General features: G+C 39.5%; 1 protein-coding gene across 1 annotated transcript in view; it reads right to left on the reverse strand.

The window, feature by feature from the left end:
* LOC127190912 (contactin-associated protein like 5-1-like) overlaps positions 1-17,907 on the reverse strand; it is a 721,994-nt gene that overhangs the window by 404,921 nt on the left and 299,166 nt on the right. The window contains exon 10 of the mRNA XM_051148186.1: positions 13,951-14,122. Coding sequence (XP_051004143.1) covers positions 13,951-14,122 — 172 coding nt within the window. The remainder of the gene's footprint in view (positions 1-13,950; positions 14,123-17,907) is intronic.

The raw sequence follows: 17,907 nt of genomic DNA on the forward strand, positions 1-17,907 counted from the left end.
AAAGTGGGAGGGTGGGAGGAATGGGAGTATACAAGAGATGTGATAACAACTGAGATGTAATATGAATAAATTACTAAAATATTAAAAAATAAACATGTGGCATATAGCCTTGTACAATACAGATACACAATGAGAAATCCTACATAAAAAAAAAATAATTTAAATTTTGTTATTTCAACATTTCTCAGTTTATTTTAACAAACATATTTTGTTTTTTATTTTTATTTTTTTTTTTTTTTTTTTTTCAAGACAGGGTTTCTGTGTTCAGTCTTGGCTGTCCTGGACTCACTTTGTAGACCAGGCTGTAGACAAGAACTCACATCAATTCACCGGCTTCTGTCACCTGAGTGCTGGGATTAAAGGTGTGCTCCACCAGACCAGACTAACAGACATATTTTATAGATCAAAATTAGTATCAGGCAGAGCTGGGAGTCTGGCTCCCTTCTATATAGGCAAAAATGTTTTGATGAGCTTATAATATGATGTGCCCCATAGATAAATATGATTTATCTGCCCAATATTTCTAAATAACTCATAGACATGCAAAGGTGTTTGACACAGTACACACTAAGCCTCCATTTCAGATTAACTCAATCTGAATGTCTAAGAATTTGGGTTACCAAATTTAAAGTCATTTAAAAAAAGACTTCCTTTTTCTTTCTTTTTTTCTTTCTTTTTTTTTTTTTTTTTTTTTTTTTTAACCATCTTGGAATAAGATGTTAATAACCAAAAGAATTGGGACCAAATTTAAGGATTACTTTATGTGTACCATTTAAGTATGTGCTAAGTTACTATCTCTTATCAGGCATGCAGAACTTTCATTTGTGTAAATACAAAGAACCAGGTGAGGGTCTAGAGTAATGATTCAGTGAACAAAATGAAACATGAAGATCTCTGTAATGGATGTAAACATGTTTATGTTTTGATACTAAGTGTGGAATGTGGAACTTACTTGTGCAAAGGTGTACAATAGTTTTTTTGTTTTGCTTTTTTAGCTGAAAACAGATTTGTGAGAGGACAGGTGATGTTTGTCCACTGGAAAACAAACCACCTCTTGCCAGGGTATGATTTTTGCCAACTGATAAGAATCGTAGTACAGACTCTGAGAGGATATGTATATAAATGAGCCTAAAACAAGAGGCGGGGCTTTTTGGTCTTAGCTGTTCGTCATTGCACTTCAAGACTCTCCCACAGAGAACAGCTCCAGTGAACATTTCCACTTTCTGGGTTCTGGCTGCTGCTCTGGGTTTCAGCAGCTGTGGTTGCCATGAACATTGATGAACATTTGGTTTGCTGTTTAACTAGCCTGCCTGAATCCTGCCTACTATGCCACTGGAATCTCGCCATTAATGTTACTCCTGTTTCCACTAACCTTTTTATTCTCCTGTCTAGGGTAGGTGGGTTGGAAAGGAGGTTTAAGTACTATTTCCAAATAAAGTAGGTTTGAAAAAGTTCAAACCTACAGCTCTGCAGTAATTTCAGTTAATAGTGATGGATTCCATTATGTAGGAATATCCAACAGCAGGCAGGGTATGTCTGATAGCAGAAAAAGCTGGACACAGCACAAACACAAGAAGGAGAAAATGACCGGAAGTGGGCTTGGCTACCAAACATCAAGAGCCACCTCCTGTGATCTACTTACTCCAGCTAGCTTTTACCTCCCAAAAACCACACAAGCTTTCTGAATAGGTAGGGATCCAGTGCTCAAACCCATGTGCCTGTGAAGGGCAGTTTCCATTCAAACTACATGGAGAGAGATTCTGACAGTCTTTGTGGGGGTACACAGAGGAGTGCAACTGATCCTGTCCTACTCTCCTACTGTTTCCTGTTTGATGTGCACAGATAAAGATAGAGCTGCCATTATTTCAAACATCCATCATGAGCAAGGTTTTGGTTTAGATCCTCATGCGCAATTATCCCCAGACGCTTGCTTTTCTTCGTTCATGTCTCAGCACATCAGCCTTTTAATGTGATACATTCTTCCTCTGGCATCAGCATTGTTCCAGGCACAGTGCAGCTTTTCATAGATGCTATTCTGTGTTTTCCAGATGATTTATGAAGTTCCCTTCAGTGTCTAGCTTAACTTTCAAGGGGAAACATTATTTTATAAGTTTCAAAACCTCTCAAGAGCCTGCTAAATTTCTAATGAAAATACTTGATGCCTACATAACTTGAAAAAAAGAAGCCATTTAACACCTGTCAGTGTCATCTCCCTCCCTTGTAAAATGAGAAGGCTTTATGCTGATTTTCCAATGTAGTACTCTAAGGTTTGGGCCAGATAATTACTAAACAGTAGGCTCTAGCAGGGAACTTCTATTATTTTACTACAGTTAATTGTTCCTACTTAGACTCTATCACATGCACACATACTCACACACACACACTCACACACACACATACACACAGACAGAGACAGAGAGAGGGGGGGAGTTGTGATATGGATTTGTTCTTTAAGTGTTTGTTATGCAACTGTGAGGAGCTCGGTTTGGATACTCAGAGCTCATGTAAAAGTTGAACATGGTGGCATGCATCTGTAATCTTATTCCTGAATAAGAAGGTGGATCACTGGGGCTTCCTAAAATACAGTATAGCCAAACCAGCACACTTCAAATAAGTTTAATAAGAGCTCCTGTGTAATGGATATAAATATGTTTTTGTTTTGATCACAAGTGTGAGATATGTAATGGATGTAAACATGTTTTTGTTATGATCCCAACTGTGGGATGGGGAACAGACTTGTAAGAGATCATGTGATGTTTATCCACTAGAAGATAAAACACTCATGTGGGGACTTGTCTTTTGCCAGCTTAAACACATTTATAAATGACTCTGAGGGGAGATACATATATGAGCCCCAAAGCAGAGGTTGGGCTTTTTGGGTCTTGTTATTGTTTGGCTGTTCATCGCTCAACTTTGGGATGCTCCTAGAGAGATTGATCCAGAGAACGTTTTTGGGCTCAGGTTCTGGCTGCTGCTCTGGGATCCAGCTGCTTCTTTGGGTTCCAGCTACTGTTCCAGGTTCCAGCAGTAACTTTGGTTAAATTTCTGGTCTGCTGAAATCCTGCTGACTGTGCCAGGGGAACTGCTCCAAAGAACTGAGTATAAAAAGGTCCATTTCTCCTGTTTTCATAAACCTTCTTTCTCTCCTATCTAGGGTAGGTGGGATGGAAAGGAGGTGTAAGAATTAAGGAACCCCAAATAAAGTAGGTTTGGAAAAGGTCAAAGCCTAAAGTCCTAATGAAAGGAGGAAGGAGAAAAACATCTGAGGTGAGGTGGTAACTTGATAATGACCTTGGACCTACATATAAATGGACATACATGAGTATACCTACCTGCTGGCTCTCTCTCTCTCTCTCTCTCTCTCTCTCTCTCTCTCTCTCTCTCTCTCTCTCTCTCTCTCTCTCTCTCTCTCTCTCTCTCTCTCTCTCTCTCTCTCTCACACACACACACACACACAACCCAGATGCTAGATGACATTTGTCAGAAGTTAAAATAAGCTTTCCAGATCAGAAAATGGTGGAATCTGACATAGGCAAAAAATAAGATTAGATAGATAGATAGATAGATAGATAGATAGATAGATAGATAGATGAGTGTTGATTAAAGCATCAACAGATTTTTTGATAAAGATGAGAAAAATATAAACACAATGACAGTATACACTGTGCATAATTCTACTGTTGCTTTCTGGGCTGATGAGAAATCTGTATTCTTTAGTAAGCTCACTTTCAGACTGACACGGACACAAACCTGTTAGTAACTTTCAGTGCCACTTCTTGTGACATTCCTACCAGGCAAACAGAGCCAACTTCACAGCTGCCAACCTGGCCTCCAGGAGCTGCATGGATTCCTATGGTCACATCTCCTACATCTCATTATGGGAGTGCACTCACAACCTTAAAATTCCCTACCGACACATTGTCTCTTTCTTCTTTCCCTTGAGCTGTCCTCTCTCCACACTGACCTCCCATCACAGACATGCCCCATTTCTTTCTGAAAGCACAAGATTGTAATAAGGATGCTGTGCTAGTGTCCTTCCTTCTACTGTAATATTTATAGATTACATTTCTCAGATACATTGCTGCGGCTTGCTTGTCTAATTTTATGATTTCCTTGTTAAACAAAAATATTCTAGCTAGCTAGTGGTTACAGAATGAGCACTTAACACCGCATGAGTAATGACAGCTGGCACTGATGGTGCTTTTATTAGGCATTCTTGGTTTTCAAGTGGAGCAAAATCTGCCACTAAGCATATGGGAAAAATTCAAGATGAAAAAGAGGTGAAGAGCTGAAAACCTAAGTCTTAGATGCCATGTTGTTATTTAATTGTGTTGAGTGTGTATTACAGGAAAATGCATTACAGACTCTGTCTTGTGCTCTGAGAATGTGTCATTCTCCTTAAGCTTCACTTCCTGTTGTTCTGACATGCTGCAGATGTGTGGTAATTATTTAGTAACACTGAAAACATCAGCAATGTGTGCTATTTTCCCTCCTACATGCTCAAATCTCTGCCAACTGATTTTCTTCCCTCCCCCAGTGTGAAGGGTTTTAGGTGGATACAAATTTTTCTTACCTTATTCTTTGTCTTGAGTAAATACTATATCATGCACCAAAGGATACTGTTTACTTGTAAAAGCTTTGTGTGCTGTTCATTCCCAACCACTGAGAGAAAATTCTGCTGAAGTCGATCTGTTCAAGTTATGACTTAAGATAAAGCACCTGCTCTCAGCACAATGCATTATTTTACATCAAGAACTGCCTCCCAGAAACCAAAGTACAAGTAATGATTATAGCCTGACATTTTAAAAAATATCTAGCTAAACAAGGAAAATACTGTGTGAATTGTAAAGGATGTTTTAAGGGTAGGTGGGCTTTAAGTACAGTTTTAGTTCTTTCAGACAGTACTGGGGATGCCTAGGAGAACCTCACATATGTTAGGAAAGCACTCTACCGTAGCCAAACTGGTATGGTCAGGTTCAGTGAGAGACTCTGCCTCAAAAACGAGATGGAAAGTGACTGAGGAAGATACCAGATGTTAGCCTTTCACCTCCAGGACAAACATGCACATGCACACCAACACACATGATTAACACGAGCCAGCTCTGTAGCTATTACAATAACAAATTTAAGATAGTAGGGGCATGGTTTAGGGATGGATTGTGTCTAATCATTCTCAGCCTCTTTAATCCCCTTCTAAAGCATGTGTTCATAATTTAACATAAGATGATCTAGAAATTTCATACTATAAATTGTTTATGCTTGGATAAATAAGTAGGGTTTTAGAATACCTTGGTTGTCATTCTGCCTTATTTATTTATTTATTTATTTTGTTTTGTTTTCAGTTTTCTGAGACAGAGTTTCTCTGAGTGGGCTTGGTTGTCCTGGACTCACATTGTAGATCAGCTGGACTCAAACTCACAGAGATCTGGCTGCCACCACCTCTGTGAGTTCTGGGATTATGGTTGTGCATCAGTGAGATCTCAAGTATACCACTGCTCTTGGCTCTTTTTAGTGGGTTCTGGGATTGAAACTCATTGTCTCTTGCTGGACTGGTAAACATTCTTTTCACTGAGCTCCTCCCTATCTCCATTAATAAAACTTTTAATGCATGCAGCATCCTATGCATTGAGCCTCTTCTTATGGGTCATCATTTAAATGTGTTGGGTGTGTATTTGAAGAAATACACCATGCGGTCATTCTTGAGCTCTGATAATGTACTACTCATTTAACCCTTGACTTCCTGTCATTCTGAGATGCTGTAGATGTTGCGGAGTTATTGTTTAGTGATTTAATATCAATGGGAGTGCAAGTCTTCATACACACCCTCAACTTAGCATGAGTTAGCCCGGTAATTAGAGTGACTTTTACAATGTTTACTCCTTCAGCCTCTTTCAGATACCTGTTCCCCTATTCAAACAAAATCATTAATCACTTCTCCAGAAAATACACTGGTTTACATATGTAGGTATATTTTTCAAGGTAATGCCATCTCGACTGGCGTGCTGCTATCCATGGGTCTCAACCCATTGTTGTCTCCCTTGCCTTGAACCTGAAGAACTATCTATCTTTTGTTCTCAATCATGTAGAGTTTGACTCTGGTGTAAGGTAAGGGGGTGTATGTTAGTATCAGTTTTCCTATTGCATAAGTAGAGCATAAGTATACTCCCTTTAGGCATTTGAAGAACTAAAGTGATAGTAACTACATATAAGCAATAATGATGCATGAGCAGATAAATCCAATTTTCTCACCAACTCAAAATATTAAGCACCTTTGACTTCTAATTATATCTGTTAATGGTACTGACAATAGTAATCAGTGCTTCCTTTGGGACCAGAACTTCCTCTCTGAGGCCCGAGAAGTGTATATCAGCCTGTATTGTCCTTGGCTTGTTCCTTAGTTTGAGCGGGACCCCTGGGTCCAAATCTGCCTATCATAATGTTCTACTTGTAGGTTTCTAGGACCCTCTGGATTCTTCTACTTTGCTATTCTCCCATGCTTCTCTAATTTAGAGTCCCAATAGGATGTCCTCCCCTCTGTCCCAGTTTCCTGGTAAGTGAAGGCTTTCATGGGACATGACCCTTGGGCTAGTATGCAGATATAAGTGAGTATATCCCATTTGATTCTTTCTGCTTCTGGGTTAACTCATTCATTATGGTCATTTCTAGCTCAACCCATTTGTCCACCAATTTCGGGAATTCCTTGTTTTTAATAGCTGAGTAGTATTCCATAGTGTATATGTACCACAGTTTCTCTATCCATTCTTCTACTGATGGACGCTTAGGCTTTTTCCATGTTCTGGCTATTATGAATAAGGCTGCTATGAACATAGTTGAGCAAATTTTCTTGTTGTGTGCTGGAGCATCTTCTGGGTATATTCCAAGGAGTGGAATAGCTGGGTCTTGAGGAAGCCCTATTCCCATTTTTCTGAGATAGCACCAGATAGATTTCCAAAGTCCCAAATCTAGCCAACAGTCAGGACATTCTCCACAGTTGAGTGGAGAGTGGGATATGACTTTCTCACATACTCTGGTGCCTCACATTTGACCATGTCCCCTGGAGGGAGAGACCTGGTGGCACTCAGAGGAAGGACAGCAGGTTGCCAAGAAGAGACTTGATACCCTACGAGCATATACAGGGGGAGGTAATCCCTCTCAGGAACAGTCATAGGGGAGGGGAATAATGGGAAAATGGGGGGGAGGGAAGAATAAGAGGATACAAGGGATGGGATAAACATTGAGATGTAACAAGAATAAATTAATAAAAAAATTTAAAAAAAAGAGTGTGTATCACTAGAGATAAACATCAAACCAAATGTTACTCTGGTTGTGCCTGTGCCTCAGGGAGCCTCTTTACCAGGATAAACAGATGCAAAGCCCTTATCAGCATGTAAGATGAGGGCTATTGAGGCATTCATTCTGGGAAGAAATCAATGCAGAGGCATCTTTTCTCTTCTATTTATTAATTTAAAAATGTTTTTGCTTCCTAGAAGTGACTTATGAATTTAAAGTCATCTTTTTCCCATGTTTTTATCTATGCTAAAGGCTTTGTTGGCTTCTGTGTTTCAAAATGCATTATTTTTTTTAATTTTATCAAGAAAAGCAGTGTAGGCAACTCCTGAAAGCAGCTTTCTTAGTGCTCTCTGAACATCCATTCTGCACCTCATTTGCCAAACAAAAGACCTGAGAACAAGCACTTGAGAGAATTCACATGCAAACTGCTGCCGATAGTGGTGGCAAACTGTTATACTTTCTTTTAAGCTTTGCTTTTTCAGATTGTGAGGGGAACTTCTCACTACAGCCTTATGGGAAATGTAAAGCTCCCCCCTCACTCTAGTTGGCTGTTTGTATTTTCTGTGAACCAAATCACCCCAATATCTGTCTTAATCACTTTTCTCATTGTTATGACAAAATATCCGACAGAAAGTAAATTAAAGGTTCCTGCTTTGTAGTTCTGTAAGAGACTATCCACAGTGGCAGAGAAAACATGAAGAGAGGAACAGGAAGCAGTTGGTCATATTGTCTCCCCTGTGGGAAAGCATAATGCAACAGGAAGTAGTCCCTGCAACCAAACATCAAGGCCCACACTCATGATCCACTTCCTCCATTGATGCTCCATCTCCTCAAAGTTCCCACAGCCTTCCCAAACTGCACCTCCTGATGAGGATCTAGGTATTCAAACACACATGCCTGGAGAGGATATTCTATGTTCAAACCACAACAGTGACCTTCCTGATGCCCAAGAGGCTAGTGACAGCTTGTCAACAGATTGAACTACTTTTCCTGTAAAAAACAATACTTCTCCTGAAATTCTTAGATATCAGTATGTTCTGAGCCCTGATTTGTCCTTTACAAGGCTGTGACATTAAACAACATGGATAGTAGCCCCTACTCTTTTTGTGTGACTACATGTGGTTGAAGATGTGTGTGCACATGTGTGCTGTGCATGGGTAGGACAGAGATCAATGGTACATCTTCCTCAATCACTCTACTTACCATTTTTATTTTGAGGTAAATTTCCTCACTAATTCTGCCAACCATTGATTCAGTGAGACTAATGGGCCTGAGAACCCTAGAGAGCCTTCTGTCTCTGCCTCCCCACTTGGGGTTGTAAGTACACCACTCATACACAACTTTTCTGGATTTCTATGTGAATTCCAAACTCAGGTCTTCATGTTTTGGGTGCAAGCACTTTACCAACTGAATAGTCTTTCCAGCTCCTAGAGTGTGTGGTTTCTGATGCAATATGAAAACATATCACTTTTCACTTCGCAATCCTGACAAAGAGTGTGGAGTTCCTGGTCTCTGTGGAAGCATGTTAGGGAAAGCACCATGCAAACACAGACCAACCCTCTCCATCAGATTTTTTGATGCAAAACCAGGTTTTATTACATGTTGGTTGCATGGCCTTGGGAAAGTTACTATGCACCTTTGTTTATCAAACTCATTATTAAAAATTATATTTAATAATGATACCTCCTTCAGTTAGGATTATTCTCTCTCTCTCTCTGCTACTAATTTGATTCCTACTTAGACTGCAGAATTTTTGTTGTACTGGCAAGTTCCTCTGGTCTTGACTTCTGTTTATTGCTGGCAGCCTTCTGATCACACAGATACTCAGTACTTCCCATACTCTCAGTGCTACCCTATGCCACCCACAGTGCACCATCTCTGGTATCTTGAACTCTATAAATGTAGCCCAAGCTTCAGGTTCCTCCTCCTTCCTTAACGTTACCTTCCTTTACTCACTCTGGCCACTCAAGCCCTTTCTCTTCTTTTGAATTTTAGCAACAGACCCTGCACACTGCCATAGACTCAGGAATTGGCAAAAACTGCAGTTGAATCTGTCTTCACTGTGATAAATAAACTTGTGACCATGAACAAGGAGTTGGTGAAGTTCTCTGGGTGTTGGTGACAACCTCAGAGAACTCAAATGTGTATGTTCTCTCGAATCATAAGAAAACATCATAAAAATGCAAGCATGTCTCTCCCCCACTTCCAGGTTGGCACCTAAATATTTCATCTATAACTCAGTGCTATAAGATTTACTTTTGTTTTTCAGTTATATGCATGTATCTGAACTATGTTCATGAGAGTGCAGGTACCCATGGAGGCCAGATGAGAAAGTCAGATCTACTGGAGCTAGAGTCACAAGTTCCTATGAGCCACCATAGTGGGTCCTGGGAATGAAACTCTGATGTTGTCCCAGAGCAGCAAGTGCTCTTAACTGCTGAACCATCTCACATCCCTAGAAATTTACTTTCTACTTAGTTCCATTGTACACTGTGATACTGTGCACTGACCACACTTGAAGAACTACATGAGCTGTGGTGATAGATAAAGTAATATTTAAAGAATGTTTATTCAGTAACAAGTAGTTAAAATAGTCTTTCCTTTTCCTCTATGAAACAGGAAAAAATGATAAATTAAAAAAGCAGAAGAGCTAATATTTTTTGATTTTGTTCCACTTCATGCATAAAGGATAGATATCATTTTGTGGCTTTTCTCTGGCTTAGAGAGAAATTCTCAGATTGTGTAGCCACTCCCTTACCCTGGCTTTCCTGGCACCTGATCTAAAGGCTTACAGTTGTAGAGAATAACTCAGACATATGTATTACCCCGCAATACATCTTTATATATCAGCCACTGTTTTTGACACACTCCCACACATGAGGTGGGATGTAGCAGGACTCTGTGGAGTTTATCCAACATAATGTTTTCCCATCCTCTATGTTTACAGCTCCCCATGCCCAAGCTGAAAAGCTAAAAATCTTGACCAGATAATGAAACACATGCTTTTCTTAAAAGAAAATGTGCTAGGAGAAAAATGAACCAGATATGGAGGGATAAATTATTTTATGACATATTTAGCTAGAAGAAACTGAATATACAGTCTCAAACGTCATCTATCCAGTGAAAAAAGCAAGTGTTTTGCATTTTTAAAGTGATTAGAAGGAAATCTCCATATGATAGAAAGCAGAGAAAAGGAGCTATAAGCACTGATTCCATCATTGACTTTGCACCCTTCACATGATGTAATTTCTTGTATGTTCTGGACTGTGAATAGGTATTATCTAAGACCTACCTCAATTGTATTGTTCTATGACAGTGGTCCACAGGGATTGGGACCTGTGGCATCCAAAATTTCCCTGGCATTCCAGAAAGCTGCTTAGAAATTAGTGACTTTGTTTTAATAACGTTATTTGTTGTGTGCGCATGTGCACATGTGTGTGTCTGGTTGTGTGTGTTTGTGTGATGTTGTGTACATGTATGCACATAAATACATGTATATATGTATGCACATGTAAACCTGCTCCATCTTACTCTTTTGATGTGTGTCCTTTTTCTTAAACCTGGAGCTTATAGTAATAATATTTTGTTGTTGCTGTTCTTGTTGTTGTTCTAACTAGGCTAATAGAAAGCTCCAAAAACTTTCCACCTCTAGTTCCTATTGCACTAAGGTTACAGAGATCATATATTACCATCCTTAGCTTGTTACTAATGGGCTGGCATCTGAACTCAGATCTTCATGCTTGTGAAGCAAGGACTCTTAGTCAATGAGACATCTCTCCAGCCATTAAAATTATGTTTCAATGGCTGAATTTAAACAGCTCAAAGGAAGCCGAAATGACCAGTCTGAAGACATCATTTCAAAGGGCCTGTATGTAAGAGCACAGTGAGGAACCAATTAAGATTTTAGAAACTTTGTGCCTTTTCATCGAAGAAAGGAAATCATGCCTTTTCCATATCTGATAGCCCTCTGAAATGGCAAGCACTATGGCATTTAAATATTCAAGAGGCATAGTTTAGAATAAAGAAAGTTAAGAGAGAATGTGTATGTGGGCCCTATTTTAGTGTGAAGAGGAATAAGCTAATAGAAGGCCAGGATGGGTTTCTTAGTATCTGTTGTCCAAGAAAAAACACTAAAACCTTCATGGTGTTGTTAGCCAGGAGTACAGGCAGGAAGACCACAGCCCCTACTCTCTCTAGAACAAAAATTTCACACCAGCTGGCTAACACTTTCAGTTCACACTGATTAACACATAAAAAGTAGAACATTGGAAAATTTTCAAATGAAAAGGAGCTCACTGTTTCTGATGGCTAAGGTGCCCCAGAGGCCTCCCTGGGTCTGTTTAACCCCTGAAATGACGCATTTCCCTCCTTGGCTGATCTATAACAAATTGCCTCTTTATTTCATGCATCTATACTACACATTTTCCTTCCTCACATCTATTGCTGCTACTAGTTTACATGGATATACACTTTCATTATCACTTTTATCTTTATTACAAAAATTAAAAGGAAACACAAAACTCAGGAAACACTTGCCTTTTAAATCCTTCATCTTCTGTGCCCTCCCCCACCAAGATTTCAAACAAATGTAAATTCAATCTCTAAGAGACAGATGTACAATGCTTTGGACATAGGTTTCCATTTTGTTAGAGAAAGTGACTGCAATTCAAGAAAAACACACCATTTACTCACTAAAAGAAACACATTTCTCATTACACAATTAAGCAAAACACAATTTTATGTAACAATTACTGAAGGCTACAACTGCCCAAAGGTAGTGGTACAAGGTAGATGTTAATAACTTTTATGGAATCAAAAATAATGAGAGCTTCCTAGATTGTATATTAAGATATCAAAGAGATCCCATGTGACAAATGTCCCTGTAATGATCTGTAATACATAAAGTGCTGCACCAGCTGATGAAGTTGGAAACTTTTCCCTTACCAGGAATATAGACTTAGGGCAGTATCCATTTTCTGTAATAGCTTGGATTTGGAGACTTCTAAATTGGCACATTTTAATGAAGCACAGATTTTATTACTCACTTTCCCAGCTGGTCAAATCAGAAGTAAAAGGTAGAAGGTAAAAGGTGTGGTGTGTTGACGATAGGATGTGCAATTATCAGAAATGTTTGCTGACGCTCCATCTAATTATAGCAGTCATTTCCAGCATTGGGAGAGACCATGTTCTGCATGGCTGAATTCCCATGATCCCCAGTAAAGGCTCCTGGTGGTTTTCATCATTTCTCTCCTCCACTGGAGCACTTACTGCCTGAACTCCCCTAACTCTACCCAACACTTTTCTCAACTCTTGTTTCTAACCAAATCTTATGGAGTTTCTTCTCAAAGCTCACATAGAACATGAAATAAAAAATCTTCTAGCACAAAGGCCCTCTTTGTGAGATTCCAAAACCACATCCCCAGTTAAGTGGAAGCCATGTGCCTTCTCTGCACATGAATTATATAAAAGCAGCTGAAATATAGCCTGTCAACTGACCCTAAGACATAAGAGATTACAAGACAAATCATTAGTTACTTGCTTTTGGAAATATATATTTAGAAAAAAAAAACATCATATGCTGTTAGTTATAAAATTCACCCTAGAACTACAGATTTTAAAGACAAAATCAAAAGGATTTTGAATTGGTAACACAAGCTATATTCTGTTTCCATGCTATGCTGTGGCTCTATCTCCTACCAGTTTCTTTCTACTGTCACCTTAGTCATGCCTGAGTTTTCTTTAAACTTAAAGATGTAATTTTATCACTTACCCAAACTTCCTCCATCTCATTCCTCAGTCTCACAATTGTACCAGGGTACTGGCATCATGTGCCCTTACTAGCACCACATGTTTTACAAATCAGAGTATATTTCAGTTTGTAGCAATGGCTAATTAATGTAGATAAGGGTCTCTAACGTAAGCACTTAGGTAGACACTTAAATCCTCTTTACCCACTATATCATAGATTTCTTAAGAGGAGTAAATAGGATGAGGAGAATGAAGTTGGTAAAAGAAACATGGCAAACTACTGCTGAAATTCAGCATTAAATCTTTTTTGGTTTTCTAACTTTAAATTTAGAAACTTCTATCAGAAAAGGAGCCAAATCCCAAGAGAGATGTCACTAGAAACTGAGTACCATGCTAGATCTCTGGGTTATTGAATAAAAGTACTGATTCTCACTAGCCTACTGTCTGGTCTCTTCGGAACTAAGAGTGGGCAGGATTGGTGGCAGCTAGGATCAGCCATAGTCAGCTGAGGACATCATGTTGAGCACAGAAAAACCTTTAGCTCTAAGTTTCCTGACACCTTGTGACATTATTGGAAGGATACCTAAACAAAGGAAAAATGTTTTATGCTTTACTCTCATCTTCAAAGTAATCAAATGTTGTTTATGCTTAAAATTTTAATCCTTTCACAATTTTGTATTTTGATTTAATTTGCATATCCCATTTACTGCAAGTCAACATGAAGAGAGTCTCAACTAATTTAACCATTTTCTCTGGGCCTCAAATCCCTACAGAATAATTTTCCATTAGGCAGCTCAATTATGTCTAATGTGGCTAATGTTCATAGATTAGAATTTTGCTTAAAGAAACTCATATTTAGAACAGTGAGAATGAGAAAGGGTAAGGGAACAGAGGAGACAAAACAATAATTACCTGTCTTTGATGCTACACAGATCAATGTGTAAATCACTAAAATTCCCCAGGGAACCTTGCTGAACTGAAATGAGGTCCTTGGGCTGGTTATCAATAAAGATGAGCCTCATGCAGCCTTGGAAAGCCTTAGTGGGATTTAAGCATTGGGAATCGGTGTGATTGTCAGGGCACCCTGTGGAACAGAGAAAAAAGATGAAGAACACTGAAATGATCTGTCATTTAATTGACAACCTATTGATTATAGACGTTAGGTCTAATTATTTGGGTACCTTTATTTTTAAGCAAAACACACTTTTGTTGTAAATCCTACGTAAGGAGGAGGGGCAGAAATGATGAAAATAGGGTACTCAGTGACTATACAAAGGAAAAAAGTGCTAAAAGGAATATTATTGATATAACATTTACATTAAACCCCACTACGTGTGTTGGAAGGACCCTGTTCTTGGAGGTTGCAGTCCTCCAGTCTGGATAGACATTCTGAGCTTGGTGTTGTTAGATGTAACATTTCCTCTCACTAGTAGGGCTTCCATCTCTCTGTTTGGCATATAGATCCCTAACCACACTTGATATATTCACAACACCCTGCTAGCTTTCACCTTCCTGCACCTATAGCAGAAATAGGGATTTTGTTCCTATTCATATGATAGGACCATGCTCCCAAGTGTAAAATAAGCATCCTAAAAGTGCCAGGTTGCAACCAGTTATGAACCCACTCCCCAATTGCTGTACAGCCTTTATGCTACCCGATTAAAGTGGAAATAGCTCCTGAAGTGTTTCCTGGATTGCATGCTCTCTGTTGTGCTTATGGCCTTCTAGACCCTGAATTTCATCTTCTGTTCCTCTTGCCTCAGTCCCATCATCCCACCAAGGGAAGAGGAGAATTACTGCTGATACATGTTGTAGGGCTAAGGACTGTGCAAGGAAAGATAAGCAGCCCATTATGAGTCAGGCTCCAGACCACATTTTAAGAGTTTGGAAAGCTGAAGAGAGTCGTAGGTTCCAAAGTCCCTGGAATGCCCCCACCTCCACTGCAGAGGGGAGTGGGTTATGAAACTAGTGGGTAATGAATTCAGGCTTCAATCTCTGCTAATAATCTCTGATACTCCCACCCACCAAGGAACACACAAACACACACATCATAGGCAACAGGTAGTGAAACACTGCCTGGCCTTTCCATCCTGAGGGCTGTTACCATTTTTTCTATGCTTTACAAGCTGTGCTTTTTAGGGCTCACCCCTCCCCTGAGTTGATTGTTCCAGGAAAATTTCAATTTGCCTTGGAGACTCTAAAAACCTCTAACAGCACTCACCTCTTTTCTAACCATGGGAAACTCAACATCACATCAGAGAGATCCCCAAATTTGCTCCCTCGGAGCTTTACTTAAATCTACAGGACTTAACTTCTACCAAAAGAGTATACAACGCTTAACAAAACCTACCCTTAAACCTCAGAATGATCTGTCAGGGGGAAAGACACTAAAAAACAAAACAAAACAAAAAAAACCACAAAAAACAAACAACAACAAAAAACAAAGGACAGGACTCAAATGAACAGGAAGACCCAAAAAAATTGTTCAGTAGCTCACCTTAGAAAAAACAATGCTCTTAAACGAAAAACCTGACTCCTCATGGAATGCACAGGATGACAATGAGGGTAAACAAGACCAAGGTTCCTAAAAGCACTCACAATACTCACTAACCTGGTACCTTCTTCAAACAGCAGAATTTTTTAAGGCTATGTCAAGCTGTTCAAGAGGATGAGATTCATGCCTCATGGACCAAATCCATTTTACAAAATTTATTGTTCCAGCACTTCAGACTGTCCTACACAAGACTATAATTAAGCCTGGAACTTCTCAACATTTAGAAACTGGCCGACAAATGCTTTTCCTAGCTTGTTCAATATAAACCAGTACACAAGACTCAAAAGATTTCTGTGAACCTTCTTTCCCCGGCTCTGTGTTTATACAATGGGAGGCCCTATTTTGAGACAATTACCAAATACAAGATAGAAAAGAAATTTTATATATATTCAACAGGTAGGACGACAGCAAGGACTATCTTCTCTACGCAGTTAGCAAACAGGAATTAAGAAGAACTGTTTGGCCAGAATAATTTCCCCACAGCACGCTTTACTCCATGATATACGCTATGCACTTCAGGCCTTAGACAACCTAATTCCCTTGTCCAGAGGATGTGGAGAGGCCTCTTCACAGGCCCCCTCGGAACAAACACCAACGGGGATCCTCCGAGAACGTATATTATACAAGCTAATTTAGACAAAAAGCAGACGCTATTGCAAATGCAGTGCTCCTAAACAATCTTATCTGGGAAGAAATGACCCCAGAACATTGGCAACCATGCCTGGGACATTATGGGGCATGAACATTGTGACAAACGGATTATATCCATGATATTTGGACTGCCTGTTATCAAGCCTCTTCCCTGGTCCAATCCTTTACAGACACAACACAGTTTAACTCAAAAAATTTTTAAATATGAGAGATTAGACACTGCAAAGGAAATTGCAAAAGAAGTAACTCAGCTGCCCTCAAATCTCCTAAATTTTCTAAATGAAATCACATTTCAGGTCTTCTCCGGTGCCTGTATGGCTTTCCTAATGCATCAATATCCCTCCACAGCTTCTACTGGGAGCTAAGCCCATACTAAATTGTGATAATATCGTTTCACAGGAAAAAAACAAACAAGATCAAAAGATACTACTAGTTAAAAATCTCCAAACTGATATCTTTCCCTCAAGAGAGCAGGATTAACTTCAGGGACTTGGTTTATAATGCTCCTGTTTCTTATGCAGTCAATTTCAAGAAGGTTGCCAAGACTTACAGAAAATCTTTTATGCAGGTCACATAATTAACATGATGTTTAACTCTTCAACTATTTTACACAAGTGGGATAAATGATAAAAGATGCTGGACCAGGATTGAGATTCCTCTAACATCTGTCCCCTGCTTTCTGCACTGCCCAAAAATACATCGAGAATAATGCCGATGAAAAGAAGACGACATTCAACATGTGACTGACTACCTTCCCTCTGGACCCATCCTAACACCTCTAACCATTTCTTCTGCATATCTAGCAATAGACCTTTGCTGACAGCAATGTCAGTTAATACCATACTTTTGTACACCAGGACCACGGAATGCTTTTCCTAGCTTGTTTTCACGTGCCTTCTCACTTTCAGTGAAATGCCAACCATACCTCTTTAACTCTCTTCTAGACCTAACTAATCCAATGGACCACTGATGTGCTGTCAATCAAACCATTACCAGCTTAACTAGTGAATTAATTCTTCTCTTAGATCTCTGTTGTGCTTAGGCCTTCCAGACCCTGCATCTCAGCTTCTGCTCCTCTTGCCTCAGTGGACTGGTGGCAATCAGTCCCCCAGGGAGGAGGAAAAACACGTGTTTGGGTGTGTGTGCATGTATGTGTGTGCATTCATGTGTGTGTGTGTGTATGTGTGAGTGTATGTGTGTATGTGTGTGTATGTGTGTGTTTCATGTGGATACATGTAGAGGCCAGAGGTTGACATTAGGATGTCTTTCTGTATGACTTCTCATTTTTTGACATATTTCATTGTGAACCACAGGTTCCCCTATATGCCTGAGCTCCGTGGATCTGCCAAAACTCTCCACTTTTATTTTTGTGACACTGCCTCTTAGCCTATCCTGGAGCTTTCTGGCTTGAGTAGGCTGAGTTGTTAGCCAGCCTCAGGATCCTGCTTATTTCAGCCTGAATAATGCTGGTATTTCAGGGCTTCCATATCATGCCCAGTATTTTAAATGGATAGTAGGAGTTCAAACTCAGCTTCTCATGTTAGTATGGCAACCAGTTTACCAACAGAATAAGGTACACACACACACACACACACACACACACACACACACACACACACACACACATTTCTTTCCAGCTGGAAATCTACTTGTCTCTCCTTTGA

The sequence above is a fragment of the Acomys russatus genome, chromosome 6 (assembly GCF_903995435.1).
Source record: "Acomys russatus chromosome 6, mAcoRus1.1, whole genome shotgun sequence".
Classification (NCBI taxonomy): Eukaryota; Metazoa; Chordata; class Mammalia; order Rodentia; family Muridae; genus Acomys; species Acomys russatus.